Here is a 26272-nt window from a genome sequence, read left to right on the forward strand (position 1 = left end):
GTGCTAGTGTCTTTATTTCAGATGTTGGTTAGGTTGGGTAGACAAAACTTGGGATAGGAATGGTTCTTTCAGTCACCAAAACTTTTCTGGATGTGGATGCAGTGACTTTGGAAATTTTGCAAAAAGTGGACAAGACCAACTTGCAAGAATTAGCAGAGAAGCTGGAACTGGAACTGCCTGCTTCCGTGAGGAAAGGAGAGATCATTACAGCCCAGCTCAGTATTTAAACTTGCTGGAGAAACCATCAGAATCTATAGCAATGGCACGAATTCAATTGCAAATGAAACAGCTTGAGTTAGGGGTGAGAGATAAGGAAAGGGTAGCAGAAATGAAACAGTTTGAGTTACGATTCAAAAAAGGGAGGAAAAAGAGAGAGCAGCAGAACAGGCAGAAAAAGAGAGAGCAGCAGAAGAAAGGGAAAAAGAGAAGTTTTGAACTTCAAAAACTGATACTTAAAAAGGAAAGTTAGCTTAAAAGGCTGGAGATAAAGGCTGAGGGTAGGCTCACTGAGGAAGGAGTGTGAACCCCTGTGGAAGAGCAGAGAGTTAAAACAGCAAGGTTAGCAGCTGAAGGGGCTGATGATTATGAGCTGGTCCTTAAATCATGGTTTGGCTTCCAGAATCAATTTCAGTCCATGAGGGATAGAAATTGGAGGCAAAGAGAAATCCTCACGTGGAAATGGAAAGGTAGATCTCAGTGAAGGTCATAAGGATAATTTACCACAGGGTAAAAAAGAAACCCTTGAGGGGGACAAAGATGTCAAAAAGCTCTGGTGTTTTCAGTGTAATAAAGTGGGTCACACAAAATCACAGTGTTAGTGGGCTAGGAGAAAGTCAGATGTAGGAAAATCAGACAAGCCTGGGAGTTTTATTGGACTAGTAACAAAAAGCACAAGGGAAGTTAGACAACTGTCTCAGAGTGTACAAGATGATCAGAGGTAGATTAAGGAAGAAGTGACAGATCTGCTTAAAAAATATATGTCAGGGTAAAGTTTATTCTCATAGGCCAGGAGTAATAGGTAAAGAGGTTACAATATTAAGCGACACAGATCCTCTCAGTCAGTAATGCTGAGGGATAAGGAGATTCCTGAAGAAGGGCCTGTGCCCGAAACGTCGAATCTCCTGTTCCCTGGATGCTGCCTGACCTGCTGTGCTGTTCCAGCATTAAAGTTTCAACTTTGATCTCCAGCATCTGCAGACCTCACTTTCTCCCCGGATAAGGAGATATGTACTCCTGAGGGACTATTGCCAGAAAAGGTGCTGGTAACAGGAATTCACGGTGAGACAAAAAGTGCTCAATTATGTAAAGTGAGGCCAGAGCATCCAGAGAAGAGTGGAGAATTTGTGGTAGGGCAAACTCTCAGCTCCAGGAATATAATTTGTCCTTTCAAATGATATCGCTGATTCACCGGTAGGTGTGCTGCCTACTCTAGTTGAAAAGCCAGTGGAGACGCAGGCAACTGAAGACCTGGAGAATGTTTATCCAGGAACTTTCCCTGATTGTGTGATCGCAACATCACAGAGGCACAAGTTGAAGCAGGAGAGATCAATAGGCACAGATAAGGAAGCTGATGTAGTGTTAACCGAAACTTTCTTTGATCAGATAAGTGGAAAACAGAAGAAGCAAATAGGTAAACATGCAAGTATCTTTAGCTCTGCTAAGCTGATTGAATTACAGCAGAAAGATGAGAACTTAAAACAGTTATATCAAAGGGCATTTACAGAGAAGGGGAGTGAATGCACCCCTGTGTGTTATCACTTAACAATTGATGTCTTAATGAGGAAATAGAGACCATCACACAATCAAGCAGATGAAAAATGGGCAGAGATTCACCAACCTGTTTTGCCAGTAGGGTTTGGAAAGGAGGTACAATGAGTGGCATATGAGCTACCACTTGGAGGTCATTTAGGGGTGAGGAAAACACAGGCTAAAATACAAAGACATTTTTACTGGCCTGGACCTCACAAAGATGTAGTTGAAGTTTGCCAGACGTGTTATACATGTCAGCTAATTGGAATACCACAGGCAGTAATAAAACCTGCACCTTTAATACCTATTCCAGCATTTGAGGAACCATTAACAAGAGTCTTGATTGATTGCATAGGTCTCTTACCTCAAACAAAAAGTGGGAATAAGTATTTATTAACAATAATGGATGTGTTGACGAGATTTCCTGAGGCAATCCCATTATGCAACATCACAGCTAAAAGGGTTATAGAAGAATTACTTAAATTCTTTTACTAGATACGGACTGCCGATAGAGATCCAGTAAGATCAAGGATCAAACTTCACATCCAAATTATTCATGGAGGTCATGGATAACTTGGGAATAAAGCAATTCAAATCTACTGTGTACCATCCGGAATTGCAGGGAGCGCTAGAGAGATGGCATCAAACACTAAAGGCCATGTTGAGGGCTTATGGTCAGGATTATCCAGGTGATTGGGATAAGGGAGTTCCATTTGTACTTTTTGCGATCAGAGGTGCACTGAATGAATTGACCAAATTCAGTCTGTTTGAATTAAATTTTGGGCATGATGTAAGAGTGCCGTTAAAATTGATTAAGGAGAAATTAATAAGTCAGAATTCAGAGACCACTCATTTGGACTATGTGTCAAATATTACAGAATGATTAAATAGAGCTGGAGAGTTGGTTAGACAGCATTTAAAAGTTTCACAGTAGACAATGAAACAGGAAGTGGATAAGAAATCACAAGTTCGCAATTTTGCAACTGGGGATAAGGTATTACTTCCAGTGACAAGTGAGCCTTTAAAAGCAAAGTTTAGTGGAGCTTATCAAATTGAGAAGAAATTGAGTGAGGTGAACTACTTGATAAGGACTCCAGACAGGAAGAAATCTCACAGAGTGGATCATGTGAATGTGTTTAAAAGGTAGTTTGATAGGGAAGGAAAGCAAGAGGAGAAGGTGTAAATGATGACAGCACAGAAGGAAGAACCAAATTCAGAGGATTCTGAATTGGATATTCCTCAAATCAATTTGGACAATAAGGAAGTTGTCAAAAATTGGGATAAATTATTGAGTTACCTTCCACAAGAAAATCAAAATGACCTGGAAGAGTTTTTACTATCACATGGGGAGATATGCGGAAATAAACTAGGAAGTACTAACCTAATTGTACATGATGTAGATATAGGAGATGGTGTTCCGATTAAGCAATGTCCTTATAGGAATAACCCTCTAAAGTTGGCACCGGTTCAGAAGGAGATAGAGCACATGCTCCAAGATGGCATAATCGAAGTGAGTTACAGTGACTGGATCTCACCCATAGTCATGGTGCCAAAGCCAGACGGTACCCAACGGTTATGTGTGGGCTATCACAAAGTCAACGCCGTTACAAAGACTGATGCATATCCAATTCCACGGTTGGAGGACTGTGTCGAAAAAGTGGAACAAGCAACTTACATTTCTAAGTTGGAGTTGCTCAGACGCTATTAGCAAGTACCTCTGTCAGAGGGAGCAAAGATGATTTTGGCTTTCGTAATGTCAAATGGACTATATCAGTTCAAAGTCTTGCCATTTGGAATGAAAAACCTCTGGCCACATTTCAGAGACTGAATAATAAGGTCATTGCCGGATTACCCAACTGTGTGGTGTATATTGATGACCTGGTGATTTTCAGTCACTCACGGAAGGAATATTTACAGCATTTATCAGACTTGTTCAATCGACTTCGGAAGGCAGGTTTGGTGGTACACCTGGCTAAAAGTGAATTTGCCAAAGCCCAAATCACCTTCCTGGGCCATGTTATTGGACATGGACAAATGGCCCCACGAGATGCGAAAACAAAAGTAACTGGGGAATTTCCCACACCGTCGATGAAAAAAGCAGTATTACGGTTCCTGGGGTTGAATGGATTTTACTGAACATTTGTGCTGAATTTTAGCAGTGTGACTGCTCCACTCACCGAATTGTTAAAAAAGGGCAAGAAGTTTCAGTGGACAGTGGACTGTCAAAAGGTATTTGACAGCCTAAAATCTGTGTTAACCACTGCCCCAGTATCAGCCACATCGGATTATACAAAGCCTGTCAAGGTGGCTATCGATGCCAGTGATGTGGGTGTCGGTGCGATGCTCCTGCAGGAGGATGACAAGGAATAGAAAGACCCATCAGGTATTTTTCCAGGAAGTTGAACTTTCATCAACAGAAATATTCAACGGTGGAGAAAGAGACTTTAAGCTTGGTGTTTATATTACAGCAATCTTAGCAGGACTTATACACTTAATGGTAAGGTCCTAGGGAATGCTGCTGAACAAAGAGACCTTGGAGTGCAGGTTCATAGCTCCTTGAAAGTGGAGTCACAAGTAGATAGGATAGTGAAGAAGGCATTTGGTATGCTTTCCTTTATTGGTCAGAGTATTGAGTGCAGGAGTTGGGAGGTTATGTTGCGGCTGTACAGGACATTGTTTAGGCCACTGTTGGAATATTGCATGCAATTCTGGTCTCCTTCCTATCGGAAAGATGTTGTGAAACTTGAAAGGGTTCAGAAAAGATTTACAAGGATGTTGCCAGGGAGGGAGGATTTGAGCTATAGGGAGAGGCTGAACAGGCTGGGGCTGTTTTTCTTAGAATGTCGGAGGCTGAGGGGTGACCTTATAGAGATTTATAAAATCATGATGGGCATGGATAGGATAAATAGACAAAGTCTTTTCCCTGGGGTGGGGGAGTCTAGAACTGGATGGCATAGGTTTAGGGTGAGAGGGGAAAAATATAAAACAGACTTAAGGGGCAACATTTTCACGCAGAGGGTTGTACCTGTATGGAATGAGCTGCCAGAGGAAGCAATGGAGGCTGGTACAATTGCAACAGTTAAAAGACAACTGGGTATATGAATAGGAAGGATATATGAATAGGAAGGGTTTGGAGGGATATGGGCCGGGTGCTGACAGATGGGACTAGATTGAATTCGGATATCTGGTCGGCATGGACAAATTGTACATCTCTATGACTCTATGACTTATCTTCTGAAGTCAATTTCTTCCCACCAATAGACCATGTTACTTCTTACAAGTACGAACAGTAAGTAATAGGGTTTTATTTTATTCACTTAAGGCTGAGTAGCTGGGCTGAGTTGAAATATCATCATATTCCAATCTAACTCTAATTTCACCTAACTCAGGAATACTGGACTTGGAAAACCAATCAGTTTCATAACAGTTTTGTATAAAGGACGTGACTTTGCAAAGTCCTTGTTCACTCCTTCAGTAATAGCAGATACATCTCTCCTGATGAAGGGCTTTTGCCCAAAACTTCAATTTTCCTGCTCCTTGGATGCAGCCTGACCTGCTGTGCTTTTCCACCACCACTCTAATCCTGACTCTAATCTCCAGCATCTGCAGTACCCACTACCACCTAGTTGATTTTAACCTTACTGCAAATCTTCTTCCAAGGATGCCTACCTTGAAGAAGTTCTCCTCCTCTCTCTACAAGGATCTCAGTGAGTCTCTCTCTCACTGCAGCCCCCAGGTCCTCTCCTCTGCCCATTCCTGATGAAGGGCTTTTGCCCGAAGCGTCAATTTTCCTGCTTCTTGGATGCCGCCTGACCTGCTGTGCTTTTCCAGCAACACATTTTCAGCTCTGATCTCCAGCATCTGCAGTCCTCACTTTCTCCTCAGAGACTCCTTGATCCAAGGAACAGCTTTTAGAGAAAAGAAGGGACGAGCTTTGTGACACCTCCCCCCTTAAAAAAAAGAACCATCAATACCAAGAGATGGCTTCATTTTTAACCCTCCAAAACCCTGGTTAATAGTCTAAACACACACATACACTATTCTAACTATAAACTTGCAAATTCAGACCACGGCACATCTACTACTGAATACCTCCGTATCTCATTCGAGTCTCAATATCGCATCAGCAATCACATTTTCGCGACCTGCCACATCCCAATTGTCAAATTGAATGATCATAAATATAAACAAGCTACAACAACAAGCTCCATCTAAACAGTCTGGCATTTTTGCCCTTAAGTTTTCCCCAAATGTCAATGGGTTGTGATCAGTGTTAACGATTGTCTCAGATGCATTGCTTGCTTTCCCAAAATGCAGCACCTCGCATTCAGCTGAATTAAACTCCATCTGCCACTTCTCAGCCCATTGGCCCATCCGGTCAAGATCCTGTTGTAATCTGAGGTAACCCTCTTCGCTGTCCACTACACCTCCAATTTTGGTGTCATCTGCAAACTTACTAACTATACCTCTTATGCTCATTTATATAAATGATGAAAAGTAGAGGACCCAGTACCAATCCTTGTGGCACTCCACTGGTCACAGGCTCCAGTCTGAAAAGCAACCCTCCACCACCACCCTCTGTCTTCTACCCTTCAACTAGTTCTGTATCCAAATGGCTAGTTCTCCCTGTATTCCATGAGATCTAACCTTAGGTTGAACAGGGCTGAGTAATTTATATTTATGATCAGTGAGAAGGTATGAGGTAGTGTGAAGATAACACAAAATGGTCTTTGATCAAGGGGAAACACATGGTAAGATCAGCCATCAGTACAATATTAAATATCTTAAGTCAGCAGACCTTGCGAATGTGGAAGCTCTTTCAAGATTTCCTGTGAGAACTGATTCAGTCTTCAGCACTGAGTTACCTGTGAATTACTTCACATTCACAAATGACATGCCAGAAAAAACAGTAAAGAAACTCGCAAAGATGTTGTTCTCAGCAATGTGTGCAATTAGAGACGTGAATGTCTGGCCTAAATAGTGATGATCATGAATAATTGTAGGTTTTCACACAGAAGAGTGAAGGGACCAAGGCTCTCTCTGCAGGGATTTAAAGAGACGTTAATCCAGCAAGGCTTAGAGAGAGAGATTGTTAAAGGAAGTTCAGCATGAAGCAAACAGGAACAAGCCACATGAAGGCAGCAGCAGGAAGTTAATTTTGGTATCCAAATTGGAGAGTTGAAGAGTTGGTAAGAAGTCGTGAAATGTGTTTCAGGAATGAGAACTGATCCAATGAAGAGTATTTTCATCCCGTGGTTCAACACAAGCCTTGGGAACAAGCATATTTTGATTTCTTTACAGCAGAAGAGAAAGAGCACATTGCTTTGAACGATGGCTAAAGCAAGGAGAAAAATGCTGAGACCATGTCCAATCCCACAAATGCTAAACACTAATGGAAATGGTACTGAACCAAAAACAGAAAAGCTGCTAGTTCTAATTCCACCACCGATGTAAAATTAAATTTAATAAACTTTTAGCCTGCAACTAATTTGAATCACCAAATCTTACACCACAGGGAGAGGCCATTCAGCCTATCAAGACTGTGCTGGTTCTCTCATTGCTCGAGGGATGGAGATTAAAAACAGGGAGGTTATGCTGCAGCTGTATGGGCTGCTGGTGAGGCTACACTGGAGTACTGTGTACAGTTTTGGTCTCCTTACTCGAGAAAGATGTACTGACACTGGAAGGGGTGCAGAGGAGTTCATTAGGTTGATTCCAGAATTGAGAGGATTGGCTTTGAAGAGGGATTGAGTACACTGGGACTATACTCATTGAAATTTGTCAGGATGGGGGGGAGGATCTGCTAGAAACATATAAAATTATGAAGGGAATAAATAAGATAGAAGCAGGGAGGTTGTTTCCACTGGCAGATGAAACTAGAATTAGGGGACATAGCCTCAAAATAAGAGGGAGTAGATTTAGGCCTGAGCTGAGGAGGAACTTCTTCACCCTAAGGGTTGTGAATTGGTGGAATTTTCTGCCCAGGCAAACAGTGGAGGCTTCCTCATTTGACGTTTCTAAGGCAAAGATAGATTTTTGAACAGTAAAGGAATTAAGGGTTATGGCAAGCGGGCGGGTAAGTGGAGCTGAAAAGATCAGCCATGACCTTACGGAATGGCGGAGCAGACTCAACGGGCCAGATGACCTACTCCTGCTCCTAGTTCTTATGCTGTTATGTTTGAAAGAGCTCTCCAGTTAGTTCCATTTCACTGCTCTTTCACCAGAGCCCTGCAAATTTCTCCTTCGCAAGTTTTATTTTTATGTTGTTTTGAAAGCTTTTGTTGAACTTGCTCCCACCGCCCTTTCAGACAATGTATTTGAGTTCGTAACAACCCACGATGAAAAATACCCCTTCCACCCCTCCAGTTCTTTTACCAATTATCCTAAAACTGCATTTATGGTGACCAACCCTCCTGCCAATGGCAGTTATTTCTCCCTATCTACTCTGTCAAAATACCTTAATAATTTCAAACTCCTCAATTAACTTTCAGGCTTATGTTACAAGCAGCTGATGAATCCTCTATCCTTCCTGAACTACAGCACCCATGTGAATCACTTACACACACATCTCCCACACACACAGCTGCTCTAATAGACTCTTTCCTTGTGGGATAGTGGGATGTCCGGTCTCCCTTACTTTTCCCCCACTCTCTGCAAATCTGCCCTACATCAGAAAGGCAGGGAATTTGAAGTTTACGGAGAAGTCCTAATCCCTGTGTGTTCTTACGCTTTCTCCCACCTCAACTGTGTTCCCACGATCTGGGAATGTAACTCCATGTGGCTTGAGAACTGGACTGGGAGGAGAATTGTTGGCCTTGACGATTCCACAAGACTCCAAATTGAACTGCTCCCAGCTGCACAATGTTGGTAAGCTGCTGCTGACTAAAGGCAGTTCAGCCATGATGACCAGCAGAATGTAGAGAGGTATGTAGAGATGGCAGTGGTTTCTATGTGAGCTATAGTTTTTAGAATGTTTACTCCATTCGTTATACCCAAAATGTCGACTTCGCCACCTCCTGATGCTGCCTGGCTTGCTGTGATCTTCCAGCTTCCTGCCTGTCTACTCTGGATTCCAGCATCTGGAATTTTTGTCTCTACTCCATTCATTTAGCTCTCTTTTCCAGCTTCTCCTATGTTTTGTTTACTTTTCCCTGAGTCCACGACCCGCCTTAACCACATTGAGAATCAATAGTAAAAAGACTTGTGTGATCGAATACAGAATGAGGAGATAGCGACACAGTGGTAATGTGACTGAGGTAGGAACTTCAGCCTACTGTCCCGGGAACACTTGTTCAAGTCCCACCAAAGCAGTGGGTAGAATTTCAATTCATCGAATAAAAACGTTCTGTAAGCTGGTCTCCATCGTGATGACTATAAAATTGTCATTAAAATCTGATTTGGTTCACCAGAGCAGGAAATCTGTCACCTTTTTTCTGGCCTACGCATGACTCCAGATCCAAAGTATTATTTTAACTGCCCTCTGAAATGGTTGAGTTAGGATGCTCAGTATAAGGACAATTAGGGACGGCCAACAATGCCTTATCAGAGACACCAACAGCCCATGAAAGAATTTTTAAAAACTGAACACAGTGTTTGCTCAGGAACTGCCTGTAAAGAGTACGTTTTACCTCATTTAGGTAAGATGAAACTGACTCATTTCTCAACAGTTTTGCAATGCATGAGGAAAGAAAAAAATATAACAAACTCAGCAGGCATTTGACAGAGCCAAACTGTAGGGGTCCTTGGAACTCCTTAGGTGGTTCTGAAGCAGGTCCTGTTTATGCCACCCACACATGCTGTGCATATGTTAGTTAAGTTCTGGCCTAATTAGTATTTTTCTCTTAAAAATGAATAGATTTGCCACAGAGTTTGTAGCAAAAAAGGATTCTTACATGACAGAAGCTCTCTTAATCTGATTCTCAAGGCTAAATGTTTTAATCACATGACCAATTTCATCTAGAAGGAAGCAACTACTTGGGAACACCACCATGTACAAGTTTCCCTCGAAGCCCACTCATCATTCTGACTTGGAAGTATATCACTGTTCCTTCACTGTCGTTTCAAAATCCAGGAATTTCCTCCCCGTTGTGAGGGTTTCTTACAGTTTGAGGAAAGCATTGATTCAAGAAGGCAGCTCACCACCACCTTCTGAAGGGCAATTAGGGATGGGCAATAAATCCAGGGCCAGCCGATGCTGCCCATATCCCATGAATGAATAAGAAAACAATAACTTTTACTTTGCTTTTCAGACTGGAGGCCTGTGACCTGCGGTGTTCCACTGGGATCAATGCTGGGCCCATTTTTGTTTGCAATTTAGATAAACAATTTGAATGAGAATTTAGGAGGCATGGTTAGTAAGTTTGCAGATGACACCAAAATTGGTGGTACAGTCAATAGTGAAGAAAGTTATCTAAGATTATAAAGAGACCTTGATCAATTAGGTCAATGGGCTGAGGAATGGCAGATGGAGTTTAATTTGGATAAATGCGAGGTATTGCATTTTGTTAAAACAAACCAGGGCAGGGCATTTGCAATTAATTGTAGGGCCCTGGGGAGTATTGTTGAACAGAGAGACCTACGGGGTTCAGGTACACAGTTCTTTAAAAGTTGCATTACAGGTAGACAGGTTGGTTAAGAAGACATTTATTGTCTAGAGTGTGGTGCTGGAAAAGCACAGTAAGTTAGGCAGCATTCGAGGAGCAGAGAATCGACATTTCGGGCATAATCCCTTCATCAGGAATGAGGCGTATGCCCAAAACATCGATTCTCATGCTCCTCGGATGCTGTCTGACCTGCTGTGCTTTTCCAATATCACGCTCTCGACTCTGATCTCCAGCATCTGCAGTCCTCACTTTCTCATAAGAGGGCATTTAGCACACTTGCCTTCACTGCTCAGACCTTCGAGTATAGGAGTTGGGATATCATGCTGAGGTTGGTGAGACCTCATCTGGAGCACTGTGTGCAGTTCTGGTCACCCTGCTTTGGGAAAGATAGTATTAAATTGGAGAGGGTTCAGAAAAGATTTTGCAGGATGGTACTGGGACTGGAGGGTTTGAGTTATAAAAATTGGCTGGATAGCCTATAACATTTTTGAATGAAGCATAGGAGGTTGAGGGGTGACCTTATAGAAGTTTATAAAACCATGAGGGGCATAGATAAGGTGAATGGCAAAGGTCTTTTCCACAGGACGGATTAGTTCAAAACTAAGGGGCATGTTTTTAGGGTGAGAGGAGAAAGATTTAAAGGGACCCAAAGGGCAACCTTTTCACATAGAGGGTGGTTCATACCTGGAATGAACTGTGAGAGGACGTGGAAGATGTAAGTACAGTTAAAATACTTGGATAAGTACGTGAATAGGAAAGGTTTAGAGGGATATGGGCCAAGTGCAACAAGTGGGACTAATTTAGTTTGGGAAACGTGGTTGGCATGGACAAGTCCAACCCAAGGGTCTGTTTCCATGCTGTATGACTCTATGCCTCGGTAACCACATAATGACACACACATGAGGCTGATTCAACTTTATAAGGCGTTGCTCCAGCCTGATTCTGTGCTCTGCTAACTCTCACAGACTCACACTCTCAGGTAGTGATTAGGAAGGGTAACCCACTCCTTGCGAAGTTTCTTAGCTGGCCTCCCCCTCACCACCCTGGCTGTAACACTGAGGCCAACGGCACACATGCAACTATGATGAGAGACAAAAAAAAATCCGCATTTGCATAGCACCATTCATAACCTCAGAACAACCAGAAATGCTTCTTCGCCAATAACAGGAGGCAATACCCTGGTGATATTATAGCTGGACTGTTACTCCAGAGACCCAGGTAATGTTCTGGGGAACTGGGTTTGAATCCTGCCAGGCAGATGGTGGAATCTGAATTCAATAAACAACAAATCTGGAACTAAGGGTCTAATGGTGACCATGTATCCATTGCCAGTTTTCGGGAAAAACTCATCTGGTTCACTAATGACCTTTAGGCAAGGAAATTGCCATCCTTACCTGGTCTGGCCTACATGTGACTCCAGACCCACAGCAATGTGGTTGACTCTTAACTGCCCTCTGGGCAATTAGGGATGGGCAATAAATACTGCCTATCCAATTACACCCACATCCTCTGAACAAATACTAATAAACAATAAAGTTTGACGTTTTGAAATCATAATGATTTGGTTTCTTTTAGAATTTACAGCAGTGGGGTGAATATTGTTCCAGGTACTGGACAGAGCTCTTTAAAATAGTGATACAAGATCTTTGGATTGGATCAGAGGGTTTTGTTGGTCTGTTGGATTCGACAGGCAATTCATCCAGCTGAATAAAGTTGCTCAGCTTGAGTTTTGTAAATGAAAATAGGGAAGACAATGTCCTCGGGATACCCACTAATCCCACAGTCTGCTAAGTGTTCTCGAAATGTTGAGGGAAAAATTATGAAACAGAAAAAGACAGTTTCCAACCTAAGCACAGCAAGATCCCAATGGCACTTTTAAAAATGGAGAAGGACAGACAAAGACATGGTTAGTGCAGGAGAGAGAGAGAGAGAGAGAGAGAAACCAACACTGCTCCCTGACACAGCAGTGACCCTGCGCAGTTACTGCCTTTGCTGTTTGAATTCATGTATTGCTGGACATCAGAGTGTATCTAGGAAAACTTAACAAACAGTGAAATTCATAACTGATCTTGGAGGAACTGTTTGGGAGAGGTCACAGCACAGAAACAGGGATGTGGATAGTTTTAAGTATAGGCAAAAGTGAGGACTGCAGATGCTGGAAACCAGAGTTTAGATCAGAGTGGCACTGGAAAAGCACAGCAGGTCAGGCAGCATCCAAGAAGCAGGAAAACCAAGTTTTTGGGCAAAAGCCTTTCATCAGGAATAGAGTTTTAAGTATAGCCTTGCTGTAAATCTACAACAGTGAATAAAGTGAGTTCTTTATTCTTCTATGTTTATTGAGATATGTCTCTGAAGTCTAAAGTATTAAGTTAGCCTGGAGCAGTACTTGGAGAGGAATGAGACGGTGCTATTTTCTGGGAAGATTGGAAGATTGGAAGAAGCAAAAATGGCCCTTAGTAGAGTGATATACTCTTCTTGTCAGATGTGGGAGTTTAGGGAGAGTTTACGGGTTAGTGAGGATTATATCTGCAATAACTGCCATTGGTTGTGAATCCTATCAGATCAAATGGATCGATTGAAGCAACAGTTAGAGGCAATGAGGAATTTACAAGAGCAAGGGGGTGTGATGGATGGCAGTTATAGGAAGGGAAAAAAGACACATATACAGTCGGGTAGATGGGTTAACTCCAGGAAAGGTAGGAGAGGTAGGCAGGTAGGACAGGAGTCTTCTGTGGCTATCCCTATTTAAACTAAGTATGCGGTCTTAGAAAATGTAGGGGGTGATGGATTCTCAGGGAATGTAGCACGAACAGCCAAGTTTCTGGTACGTAGACTGGCTCTAATGTAATAAGAGGTACGTTGGGTTCCAAGCGATCGATTGTGTTAGGGGACTCTCTCGTCTGAGGTACAGACAGATGTTTCTGCGGCCAGCAGCGAAAAAGCAGAATGGTGTGTTGCTTCCCTGGTGCCAGGATCAAGGATGTCTCAGAGAGGGTGCAGAATGTTCACAAAGGGGAGAGGGACCAGCAAGAGGTCATTGTACACATTGGAACCGACAACGAAGGAAGGAAAAAGGATGAGACTCTGAAGGGAGATTACAGAGAGTTAGGCAGGAATTTAAATAGGAGGTCCTCAAGGTAGTAATATCTGGATCACTCCCGGTGCTATGAGTTAGTGATGGTTGGAACAGGAGGATAAAGCAGATGAATGTGTGGCTGAGGAGCTGGTGTATGGGAGAAGGATTCACATTTTTGCATCATTGGAATCTCTTCTGGGGTAGAAATGACCTGTACAAGAAGGATGGATTGTACCTGAATTGGAACGGGACTAAAATACAGCAGGGAGATTTGCTTGAGCTGCTCGGGAGGATTTAAACTATTAAGGTGGGACCCAGGGAAATAGTGAGGAAAGAGATCAGAAGTGAGTCAAACAGTCAGGGCAGGCAGGGACAAAGCAGAGAACAAGGTAGGTCTGATAAATTAAACTGCATTTATTTCAATGCAAGAGGCCTAACAGGGAAGGCAGATTAACTCAGGGCATGGTGAGGAACATGGGACTGGGATATCATAGCAATTATGGAAACATGGCTCAGGGATGGGCAGGACTGGCAGCTTAATGTTCCAGGATACAAATGCTACAGGAAGGATAGAAAGGGCGGAAAGAGAGGAGGGGGAGTGGCGTTTTTGATAAAGTATAGCATTACAGCTGTGCTGAGGGAGGATATTCCTGGAAATACATCCGGGGAAGTTATTTGGGTGGAACTGAGAAATATGGAAAGGATGATCACCTTATTGGGATTGTATTATAGACCCCCTAATAGTCAGATGAAATTGAGCAACAAATTTGTAAGGAGATCTGAGCTTTCTGTAAGAATAATAGGGTGGTTATGGGAGGGGTTTTTAACTTTCCAAACATAGACTGGGACTGCCATAGGGTTATGGGTTTAGATGGAGCAGAATTTGTTATGTGTGTACAAGACAATTTTCTGATTCAATATGTGGATGTACCTACTAGAGAAGGTGTAAAACCTGTACTATTCTTGGGAAATAAGGCAGAGCAGGTGACTGAGGTGTCAGTGGGGGAGCACTTTGGGGCCAGTGACCATAATTCTATTAGATTTAAAATAGTGATGGAAAAGGATAGACCAGATCTAAAAGTTGAAGTCCCAAACTGGAGGAAGGCCAATTTTGACGGTATTAGGCAAGAACTTTCAAAAGCTGATTGGGGGCAGATGTTCGCAGGTAAAGGGACGGCTGGAAAATGGGAAGCCTTCAGAAATGAGAACGAGAGTCCAGAGAAGGTATATTCCTGTCAGAGTGAAAGGAAAGGCTGGTAGGTATAGGGAATGCTGGATGACTAAAGAAATTGAGGTGAAAATGTGTTGCTGGAAAAGCGCAGCAGGTCAGGCAGCATCCAGGGAACAGGAGAATCGACGTTTCGGGCATAAGCCCTTCTTGAGGGTTTGGTTAAGAAAAAGAAAGAATCATATGTCAGGTATAGACAGGATAGATCGAGTGAATCCTTAGAAGAGTATAAAAGAAGTAGGTGTATCCTTAAGAAGGAAATCAGGAGGGCAAAATGGGGACATGAGATAGCTTTGGCGAATAGGGTTAAGGAGAATCCAAAGGGTTTTTACAAATATATTAAGGACAAAAGGGTAACTAGGGAGAGAATAGGGCTCCTCAAAGATCAGCAAGGCAGCTTTGGTTTGGAGCCGCAGGAGATGGGGAGATACTAGAGGTGCATTATGCATCTGTATTTACTGTGGAAAAGGACATGGAAGATATAGACTGTAGGGAAATAGATGGTGACATCTTGAAAAATGTTCATATTACAGTGCAGGATGTCTTGAAACGCATAAAGGTTGATAAATCCCCAGGACCTGATCAGGTTTAGATTAGAGTGGTGCTGGAAAAGCATAGCAGTTCAGGCAGCCTCCAAGGAGCAGGAAAATCGACATTTCGGGCAAAAGCCCTTCATCAGGAATAGAGGCAGAGTGCCTGCAGGGGGGAGAGAAAGATCAGAGGAGGGTGGGGATGGGGAGAAAGTAGCATACAGTACAATAGGTGAATGGGTGTGGAGATGGAGGTGATAGGTCAGGGAGGAGGTGGGGGAAGGTAGCAAAGAGCAGGTGTACCCTAGAACTCTATGGAAAGGTAAGGAAGTGATTGCTGGGCCTCTTATTGAGATATTTGTATCATCGATAGTCACAGGTGAGGTGCGGAAGACTGGAGGTTGGCTAACATGATACCATTATTTAAGAAGGGCGGTAAGGACAAGCCAGGGTACTATAGACCGGTGAGCCTGACCTCAGTGGTGGGCAAGTTGTTGGAGGAATCCTGAGGAACAGGATGTACATGTATTTGGAAAGGCAAGGACTGATTAGGAATAGTCAACGTGGCTTTATGCATGTGAGATCATGTCTCACAAACTTGATTGAGTTTTTTGAAGAAGTAACAAAGAGGATTGATGGTGGTGGTGGAGGGTTGCTTTTCAGATTGGAAGCCTGTGACCAATGCAGTGCCACAAGGATCAGTGCTGAGTCCACTACTTTTCGTCATTTATATAAATGAGCATAAGAGGTATAGTTAGTAAGTTTGCAGATGACACCAAAATTGGAGGTGTAGTGGACAGCGAAGAGGGTTACCTCAGATTACAACAGGATCTTGACCAGATGGGCCAATGGGCTGAGAAGTGGCAGATGGAGTTTAATTCAGATAAATGCGAGGTGCTGCATTTTGGGAAAGCAAATCTTAGCAGGACTTATACACTTAATGGTAAGGTCCTAGGGAATGCTGCTGAACAAAGAGACCTTGGAGTGCAGGTTCATAGCTCCTTGAAAGTGGAGTCACAGGTTGATAGGATAGTGAAGAAGGCATTTGGTATGTTTTCCTTTACTGGTCAGAGTATTGAGTACAGGAGTTGGGAGGCCATGTTGCAGCTGTACAGGACATTGGTTAGGCCACTGTTGGGAGTACTGCCATGCAATTCTGGTCTCCTTCCTATTGGAAAGATGTTATGAAACTTGAAAGGGTTCAGAAAGGATTTACAAGGATGTTGCCAGAGAGGGAGGATTTGAGCTAGAGGGAGAGGCTGAACAGGCTGGGGCTGTTTTCCCTGGAGCATCGGAGGCTGAGTGGTGACCTTATAGAGGATTATAAAATCATGAAGGGCATGGATAGGGTAAATAGACAAGATCTTTTTCCTGGGCGGGTCAGTCCAGAACTGGAGGGCATAGGTTTAGGGTAAAAGGGGAAAGATATAAAAGAGACCTAAGTGGCAACTTTTTCACGCAGAGGGTGGTACGTGTATGGAATGTGCTGCCAGAGGAAGTGGTGGAGACTGGTACAATAGCAACATTTAAGAGGCATTTGGATGGTGATATGAATAGGAAGGGTTTGGAGGGATATGGGCCAGGTGCTGGCAGGTGGGACTAGATTGGGTTGGGATATCTGGTCGGCATGGACGGGCTGGACCGAAGGGTCTGTTTCCGTGCTGTCCATCTCTATGACTCTATATACATTCAATGGCCTGTAATGTGTCCTATTATTGATTAGTGACATTGGTTGAGGGATAGGTTGTGGCTTCAGGACATAATTGTCGGCTAGATGTTTCCAAAGTGGTGAGGGACAGGATATCTGAGGAAGTCTGGATCTTTCCGTGCACTCGTCAGTACTTACATTTCGGTGATGGTCTCAGGGAGGTTAGCGGGAATGGCGGTCAGGCCTTTACCACGACAGTCGACGATGCTGTTGCTGCAGGTACACACAGCAGGACATGACCCAGAGGCCAGGCCGCAGGACTGGGTCCGAGAGCTATCCGAATGACCTGCAGTGGGCAGGAGAGTGCAACAGACAGTTAACTCTGCCAAACATGAGAACATAAGAACTAGTCGCACACATTGCGCTCCTTAACCCTGATTTGCTTTTCACTGAGATCATGGCTGACCTTCTACATCACGATTAAATCTGGAGACTACATGGACTGATTCTGAATCTGGAAAGTTTGCGTTATGAGGAAAGGCTGGATATGCTGTTACTTTTTTCACTGGGGCATAGGAGATTGAGGGGTGACCTTACAGAGGTTTATAAAACCATGAGGGGTACAGATAAGGTCAATGACAGGTGTCTTTTCCCTGAGGTAGGGAATTTCAAGATTAGAGGGTATATTTTTTAAGCTGAGAGGAGAAAGATTTAAAAAAGATATGAGGGGCAAATGTTTTACACAGAGAGTGGTTCGTGTGTGGAATGAACTTCCAGAGGAAGCGGTGGATGTGGTACAGTTACTACATTTAAAAGACATTTGGATAAGCATATGAATAAGAAATGTTTGGAGGGTTATGGGCCAAGCTCAGGCAAATAGGACTAGTTTAGTTTGGGAACATGGGTTGGCCTGGACTGATTGGAGCAAGGGGTTTGTTTCATTAGATTAGATTACATTAGATTCCCTACAGTGTGGAAACAGGCCCTTCGGCCTAACAAGTCCACACCGACCCTTTCTATGCTGTATGACTCTATGACTTTATCAGCCTGATATTCGTGCACTGTTCCCATGTTCCTTCATTTGAGGGAGGCAGTGGGGCAGTGGTAATGCCACTGGATTAGTTGCCCAAAATCCCAGACTGATGTTCTGGGACTGTGGGTTCAAATCCCACCATGGCAGATGGAAAAATCTGATTTCACTAAAACCTGATCTAATAGTGACCATCCAACCATTGTCAATTGTTGTAAAATTCCATCTGGTTCACTAATGCCTTTTGTGGATGGAAATCTGCCGTCCTTACATGGTCTTGACCTACATGTGACTCCAGACCCATAGCGATATGGTTGACTCTTAAAATGCCCTCTGCAATGACTTGGAAAGCCTCTCAGGTAGGGTGACCAGGGATGGACAATAAATGCTGATCCAACCAGTGACACTCACAATCCACTAACAAAAAAAAGGACAAAATTCCCTTGTGCCCAAAAATGTAATGATCTCAGTTTTGAATGTACAAAATGACTGGACATTCAGAACCCCCTAGGGTGGGAAATTTCGAAGACTCTTCCAAGTGAGAAATTGCTCTTTGTCTTTGTCCAGCACACTGACATTATGACCCCTTGTTCTGGATTCCACAGCAAAGAACAACATATGACCTACAAACAGGAAGAGGCCACTTGGCCCCTCCAGCTGCTTCACCATTCCAGAAGATTCTCGCTGATCTGATTGCGGCCTCAACTCCATGTTCACACCAAGCCCTAGTAACATGCGATTCCCTTGGTTGTCAAGACTCTATTTACCTCAGCCCCTAACGATATGCAAATGACCCCACTTCCTCTGCTCCCTGTGGATGTGAGTCCCACAGGCTCGCAAACCCAGACAGAAAACAAACGTTTATGCTCACCTTCACGTGGGACGGATGACCGTTTGTCACCCCCTGTTCCCATCTGTCCCACAAGCAGACCCGCCCCGTGGATGACATCCACTGTTTTGAGTCAGCTTGGGGGCTTAAATATTTCGGTAAGATCATCAGACCAACCTGTCCAACATTTTCTTATAAGACAAGCTGTTCATCCCAAGAATCAGTCAAGTGAAACTTCTCTGCACTGATTCTGATGCTTTTATATACTTTGTAAAAATAAGCTCACACCCACTCTGCGACTCCTTTCTCAGGTTCACTTGAAATAAAAGACGTTGGCCTAGATCGTCATGTCTCCATCCGTGGAGGAATGGAGTCAGGCTGGACAAGGCCCCACTCCAGGATTCCCATCCCCTCTCCCACTGTCCAACAATTTCTAGCAGCACAGGAAATGTTGCAGTTCATGCCCCTGTAGCTAACATCCCCCACATTGCCATCTCGACTGTGGTGACAAGCATTTCAGATCTTCTGCAATTCTGATGGAGTTGGGCTCACTTCTGAAAATAATGTAGTTCACACAATCCCAGGATGGGGTGAACCGTGGGAACCTTCGATCTGCTGTCAGGAAACTTTTCACAGGGCAAGTTCAAAAGGTGTTGACAGCTTAATGTGCCAAAATGTAGTGTTGAATGATCAGTTAAAAATGCTGTCAATGCAGTGATTGCTTTTAAAAGTGGTGTTAAAAATCCAACTGGTTCACTACTGTCCTTCAGGGAAGGAAATCTGTTATCCATGTAACTCCGGACCCACACCAATCTGACTGACTCTTCAGTGCCTTCACTGCAGAATTGTTGTAGAAAATTCTAGACCACAGCTTTGGACAAAGAACGTGGAACAATACAGCACAGGAACAGGCCCTTCAGCCCTCCATTTTGTCCTTCCATACTAAAACTGTTCACTTACAGGATCTGTATCCCTTTATTGCCTTCCTATTCATTTATTCATCCAGGTGCTCCTTGAATGCTGATATTGTGTCTGCTTCAACCATCTCCTCTGGCAACGCATTCCGAACAGTCACAACCCTCGCACCTCTCTTTTAAACTTCACCCATAAACCTGCCCCCACCCTCACACCTTGATCCTTTGTGCTCTAGTAATTGACCCCCTCCACCCTGTGAAAAACCCTTTGGATTGCTAATCGAGTTATAAAGGCCACTGATGAAAGAAAATCCCCTTGATTCAGATCTCCATGAGCTGTTAACAGTATTTGTGCTGTTTATAGTGTCTATTTATTGCCAGTGTAGCTGGCTTTCCCTTTTCAATTGATATTGCTGTGAAATCTATCCTTCAATCCTAGTCATAATGCCATCCCTTCTCTCAACTCTCTCCACTGCACCCTCCCCCATAAGATCCTAGATATACTGCAGTCCGTTAAAAGGTTTCAAGGATTGAAAAGAAAACTTGAATTAAATCATGCTTCCTTATCTCCCTGGAGGACTGTGCCTCTGAGTTTATTTCCAGGGATTACCACCCACTAGCTGCCTATAAATTTGAGGCACCAGACAGAGAGACTAAGACAGAGCAAACAAGAGAGAGCGCGAGAGCAATTAAACTGGAGAATGCGGGCGGCCTCTCTGAGGCCTAACGTTATTGTTAGACACCAACACCTTGTGCGATTCAAATAATGAGCTGTCAGGAGCTAGTTCATCTGCTGGTCAAAATGCCATCAGCAGTTTGACTTTATTCTGTCTTGGCCTTCAGATAAATCTGACATATTCACCTGTGCTTTCAATTTGGTTTCTGAGTATTCAGAATCACAAAGATGACAGAATTGTTACAGAGCATGAGGAGACCATTCAGCCCATCATTTTTGCTCTGGCTGCCTGAGCATTTTTATCTTGATGTTGTTCAATTAAAAGTGGGGATGTGAAGCGACTGTCAAACCTAAGTGCCATTACATGACCATTTCACTCCATTTAGCAAAAACATTAAATAGTGCCGTGACATCTTTCCTCCCAATATTTGCCTCTTCTTTTACAAGAGGAAGGAGTAAAACTGCTGAACAATGATACGAGTGGTGGAGGTACACTGGCACCACATTCAAGTGCCCTAATTTTCTACATTTTTCAACTGTGAGGGAATCACATCCATTTGCACCTGATGTTTAATTCATTCTGGATACCCTCCTGGAATAGCAACTCTGACTGGATTTATTTTTTGACCATTGCTAACGTGGGGCCAATGGCTCAGCTAACAGCTACAGCTCCTAGTGTCCAAGCTCAACATGAGATTACACACAGAAGCCACCAAGAGAAGGATAATGTTGGGATCGTTAGGTACAAGTCTCAGCAGCCATGTCCAGCACATGTATATAACATTGTCAAATTCTCCCTCATTGATTAACATATTATTAACATACTGTAGGGTTCTAACACATTGTGGAGCTCTAGTTGTTGACCCTTGTTTCAATTTGCACACTTCCTCTTAAGTAAAGCGTAACTCTCCTTCTACTCTTTTAAACTGGATGTAAAGCTTTCTCAACACTGTCTCCATCAAGACATTCCAGGATGGATACAGCACAGAGTCAGATACAGAGTAAAATTCTGTCTACTCTTTTAAACTGAAAGTAAAACTGCCTTTTCTTTTTTAAACTGAAAGCAAATCTTCCTCTACACTGCCCCTGTACAGTTTAATTTAATTCAATTTAATACAGAGTCAATCTCTCTCCACATTATCCTCATCAAGTACTCTTCGCACAGTGCCACTGCCATTTCAATACAGGGTAAGTCTCTCTCTACACTGTCCTCACCAAACACTCCCAGAGCATGTAGAGTACAGTTTAGATGCAGAGTAACTGTCCATATCAAACATTTCCAAGACAGGGACAACACGAGGTTAGGTACAGAGTAAAGTTCTTCAACGTGAGATGCTGAAATGGGGTGTAAGTGATGATGCGATGACTGCCATCCAAGTGCAGGCCCCCAGCATGTGCAGTGAGTGCAGAGAGTTGTTATTTGTTCAGCTGGGACCAGCACCCAGCAGGGATATAAAGGGCAGACTTTACAATCTATCCTTTGGACTCAGTAATCATCAATCACACAACAAGGAAAACATTTACAGAATACATAATTTATCCCTGGTGTGCGGAGGTGTACACAAGTCCATGTGTGGTTACAAAATAATACTGGTGGGGGTTGAACGGGGACTGCAGATTCAACACAGTGAAATAATATTCCAAACTATTCACATCCCCACAAGAGGCTTTCATCTTCCTTTTGTATTTATTCTCCAGAAGTGGACATCACTGGGAGGAGTGACCAAGTATTGCTCACCCTCAGTTGACCTGAGGAGGTGGAGAGACGCCACCTTTTTGACCAACCTGTTGGCAGTATGTTGGATACAGCTCCGTTTTTAGGTCGTTGTTAAAATCAAAGCAATGTTGTGGGTTTGGAGTCACATATAGATGGACTGGGTAAGGATAATAGGGTTTGTCTCTCCTTGTGTTCGCTGTCTGAAAGCACGTTCGACCCACAGATTTATGACCATGGAGAGGGGACATTTTGAATCCACCAACAGTAGAATGGGGATGGAACCCTGAGCTGTGGTCACCAACCTGCTCCACAACAGCAATCCAGACAACTGAGCCCCCGCCCAATCCCACCCTGAATTGCCTCGGCAATTTCCGCTTTTTACCAGCATGTTGTAGCCTGGAGCTATGGCCAGTCATGGTTGAAGCCCTAGTTCATCACACGACCAATCAGGAGTTATTGCCTGTTTTGACGTCCTGCCATTGGCGTGTGATAGGAGCATTTACAGATGGATACTCAACCTATTAAAGGTAAAAGTAGGGCAAAGTTGCCACAATCCCAGAGGGTCACCCTCCCATTACAGAGAGGTGGTGGTGGTCTAATCCGAGGGTCACCACGTCTCAGGTGAGGGGAGAGGTTGAGAAGGAAAGTCCTTCATGGCACTGAACCTACATTGTTGGAGTCATGCGATATTGCAAACCGGGAGAAAGTGAGGACTGCAGATGCTGGAGATCAGAGCTGAAAATGTGTTGCTGGAAAAGCGCAGCAGGTCAGGCAGCATCCAAGGAGCAGGAGAATCGACGTTTCGGGCATAAGCCCTTCTTCCTGAAGAAGGGCTTATGCCCGAAACGTCGATTCTCCTGCTCCTTGGATGCTGCCTGACCTGCTGTGCTTTTCCAGCAACACATTTTTCAGCTCTATATTGCAAACCAGCCAGCCAGTCAACCGAGCGAAGCAAACCCTGTATACTCTAACCTGGGGCTAGGTTGTGAACACACCTTCATTGACCATTCAGTTCAGGAATGGGACTCAAACCCAGAACTTCTGGCTCAGAGGTTGGGACACTGCCTACTCCACCACAGGACTTCCAAAAACAGGGTTTCCTTCAGTGAAAGTCACGAGTCTGTTTTTCAGCGATCATTGTAGCCACTTTACTGAAATCAGAATTTTATTATGTTTTAATTGGGTTCAATAGGGATTTCCAAGAGTGGTAACAAGGCCTGGAGCAACTGGCATTGTTCTCCTTTGAGGACGGAAAGGAGGATTTATTAGATGTAGTCAAACGTTTTAATTGTTTTGATGGGAGGACCAGGAACAGAGGACACAATGTAAGAGAAAGGGAAAAGGAACCCGAGATGGGAATGAGACCTCTTTGTGGAATGTGTTGTTGGTGATTCAGAAAGTGCTGCCTGAAAGGGGAATGGAAGCAGATTCAATCAGAAGAGAATTGGACAAATAGTTGGAAAGGAAAAAATGTGCCGGACTGTGGGGAATGTGAGATGTAATTGGATAATTCCATCACAGAGCTGGGCCAAATAATGGGCCAAATGGCCACAGTTGAAGGGATGATCCTTTCAAACTGAGATGAGGAGGAATTTCTTCAGCCCACAGTGTGGTAACTCTGTGGAAAATATTGCTGCAGAAGGCAGTAGAGGCCAAGTCATTGAGTATGTTTAAGAGACAGAAAGGTTATTGATTATTAAGGAGACCAAGATTAACAGGGAGAAGGCAGGAGGCAAGATCCTCAGACAGCAGCATCCAAACCCACGACCCCCGCATCCATCTAGAAGGACAAGGTCAGCAGATACATGGGAACACCGCCACCTTCAAGTTCCCCTCCAAGCCACACACCAACCTGACTTGGAAATATATCGTCGTTCCTTCACTGTCACTGGGTTAAGATCCTGGAATACCCTCCCAGGTAGACTGCAGCAGTTCAAGAAGGCAGTTCACTACCACCTTCTCAAGGGCAATTTGAGACTGACAATAAATATTGGCCCAACCACTGATGCCTACATCCCTCAAATGAAAATGTTTTTAAAAACTGGGGTTGAGAAACATATCAGTCAAGATCAAATGGTGGGGTGTAAACGAAAGGCTGAATGGCCTAATTCCATTAAATCTTATGGTCTTATGGGTGTCCTGTAAATCTAGGAACTCAGATTCTGAAGCTGCTACAATGAGATTCAGTTTCATGTTTTATTAGATGACCTATTCAGTCGCTGGATGAAACATTACAACTACCGATGTTCAGCTCAGTTGCAATTGTGCTCTCCCTCCTGGTTTTTGATCTCTCCCCATCACCTCCGTTAACATACTGGCTAAAACTGTCCCCCCACCCAGGGAGCAGTGTGGATTCGGACCGCACTCACCTGTGCAGGAGAACTCATGCTTCTGTATCTCTGCCACATTAAGTCCTCGGAGGTCAGGCGGAGCAGTGCACTGAGTGAAGAGACCGATCTGTGGGCGTTGGCGGAGCCATTGGGAGAGCCAGGACAGGTGGCAGTCGCAGTAGAGGTGGTTGGAGTGCAGGCGACTGTCAGACAAGAAGAGAATGCATCAGTAAAGCTCTATCTGGTTACCTGAGCCGAGTGGTATTATCATGGGTCTGTTAACCCAGCTAATGTTTTGGGATCCAAGTTCGAATCCCACGGCAGCAGGTGGTGGAATTTGAGTTCAATTAAAAATCTGGAATTAAGAATCTAATGATGATTGTGAATCAATTGTCAGGAAAACTCCATCTGGTACACAATTGTCCTTTGGGAAAGGAAACTGCTATCTTTACCCGGTCTGGCTTAAATGTAACTCCAGACCCACAGCAACGTGGTTGACTTTTAGCTGCCCTTTGGGATGAGCAGGGGAGCGATGCCATCAGCCCGTGAATGAACAAAAAAAAATTAATATGAAGCCATCAACCTCTTTCAGGCAGATCCCAACAGAATGTGTAGGAAATGTAAAAAAGCCCACAATAGGATCTCTGAAGAGTCTGTGTGTAGGGAGCTTTACTCCAATCGGTTTCCTCCCACAATCCAAAGATGTGCAGGTTAGGTGAATTGGCCATGCTAAATTGCCCACAGTGTTCAGGGATGTGTAGGTTGGGTGCATTAGTCGGGTAAATTTAGGGTATGGGGAATGGGTCTGGGTGGGTTACTCTTCGGAGGTTCAGTGTAGACTTGTTGGGCTGAAGGGCCTGTTTCCACACTGTAGGGATTAGAACATAGAACATAGAAGAATACAGCGCAGTACAGGCCCTTTGGCCCTCGATGTTGCGCCGATCCAAGCCCACCTAACCTATACTAACCCACTATCCTCCATATACCTATCCAATGCCCGCTTAAATGCCCATAAAGAGGGAGAGTCCACCACTGCTACTGGCAGGGCATTCCATGAACTTACGACTCGCTGAGTGAAGAACCTACCCCTAACTTCAGTCCTATATCTACCCCCCCTTAATTTAAAGCTATGCCCCCTTGTAATACCCGACTCCATACGCGGGAAAAGGTTCACACTGTCAACCCTATCTAACCCCCTAATCATCTTGTACACCTCAATCAAGTCACCCCTAAACCTTCTTTTCTCTAATGAAAACAGCCCCAAGTGTCTCAGTCTTTCCTCATACGATCTTCCTTCCATACCAGGCAACATCCTGGTAAACCTCCTCTGCACCCGTTCCAGTGCCTCCACATCCTTCCTATAGTATGGCGACCAAAACTGCACACAATATTCCAGATGCGGCCGCACCAGAGTCTTATACAACTGCATCATGACCTCAGGACTCCGGAACTCAATTCCTCTACCAATAAAAACCAGTACGCCATATGCCTTCCTCACCGCACTATTTACCTGGGTGGCAACTTTCAGAGATCTGTGTACATGGACACCAAGATCCCTCTGCTCATCCACACTACCAAGTATCCGACCATTAGCCCAGTACCCCATCTTTTTGTTACTCTTACCAAAGTGAATCACCTCACACTTAGCTACATTGAATTCCATTTGCCACCTTTCTGCCCAGCTCTGCAGCTTCTCTATATCCTGCTGTAACCTGCCACATCCTTCTTCACTGTCAACAACTCCTCCGACTTTCGTATCATCCGCAAACTTGCTCACCCAACCTTCTAACCCCTCTTCCAGGTCATTTATAAAAATGACAAACAGCAATGGTCCCAAAACAGATCCTTGCGGAACACCGCTAGTGACGGCACTCCATGAAGAAACTTTGCCATCAACTACTACCCTCTGTCTTCTTCCATCCAGCCAATTCCTAATCCAAAC

At 43.9% G+C, this 26272-nt stretch overlaps 1 protein-coding gene across 1 annotated transcript in view; it reads right to left on the bottom strand.

Annotated features, from left to right (window-relative positions):
* LOC122561411 (slit homolog 1 protein-like) overlaps positions 1 to 26272 on the bottom strand; it is a 320580-nt gene that overhangs the window by 131752 nt on the left and 162556 nt on the right. Inside the window, exons 8-9 of the mRNA XM_087998766.1 lie at positions 24370 to 24533; positions 17033 to 17180 (exon numbers count right to left, since the gene is read on the bottom strand). Of these exons, the coding sequence (XP_087854892.1) occupies positions 17033 to 17180; positions 24370 to 24533 (312 nt within the window). The remainder of the gene's footprint in view (positions 1 to 17032; positions 17181 to 24369; positions 24534 to 26272) is intronic.

Source organism: Chiloscyllium plagiosum, unplaced genomic scaffold, assembly GCF_037043375.1.
Source record: "Chiloscyllium plagiosum isolate Xiang-an unplaced genomic scaffold, Cpla_swu_hap1 HiC_scaffold_22, whole genome shotgun sequence".
In the NCBI taxonomy this organism is placed as follows: domain Eukaryota; kingdom Metazoa; phylum Chordata; class Chondrichthyes; order Orectolobiformes; family Hemiscylliidae; genus Chiloscyllium; species Chiloscyllium plagiosum.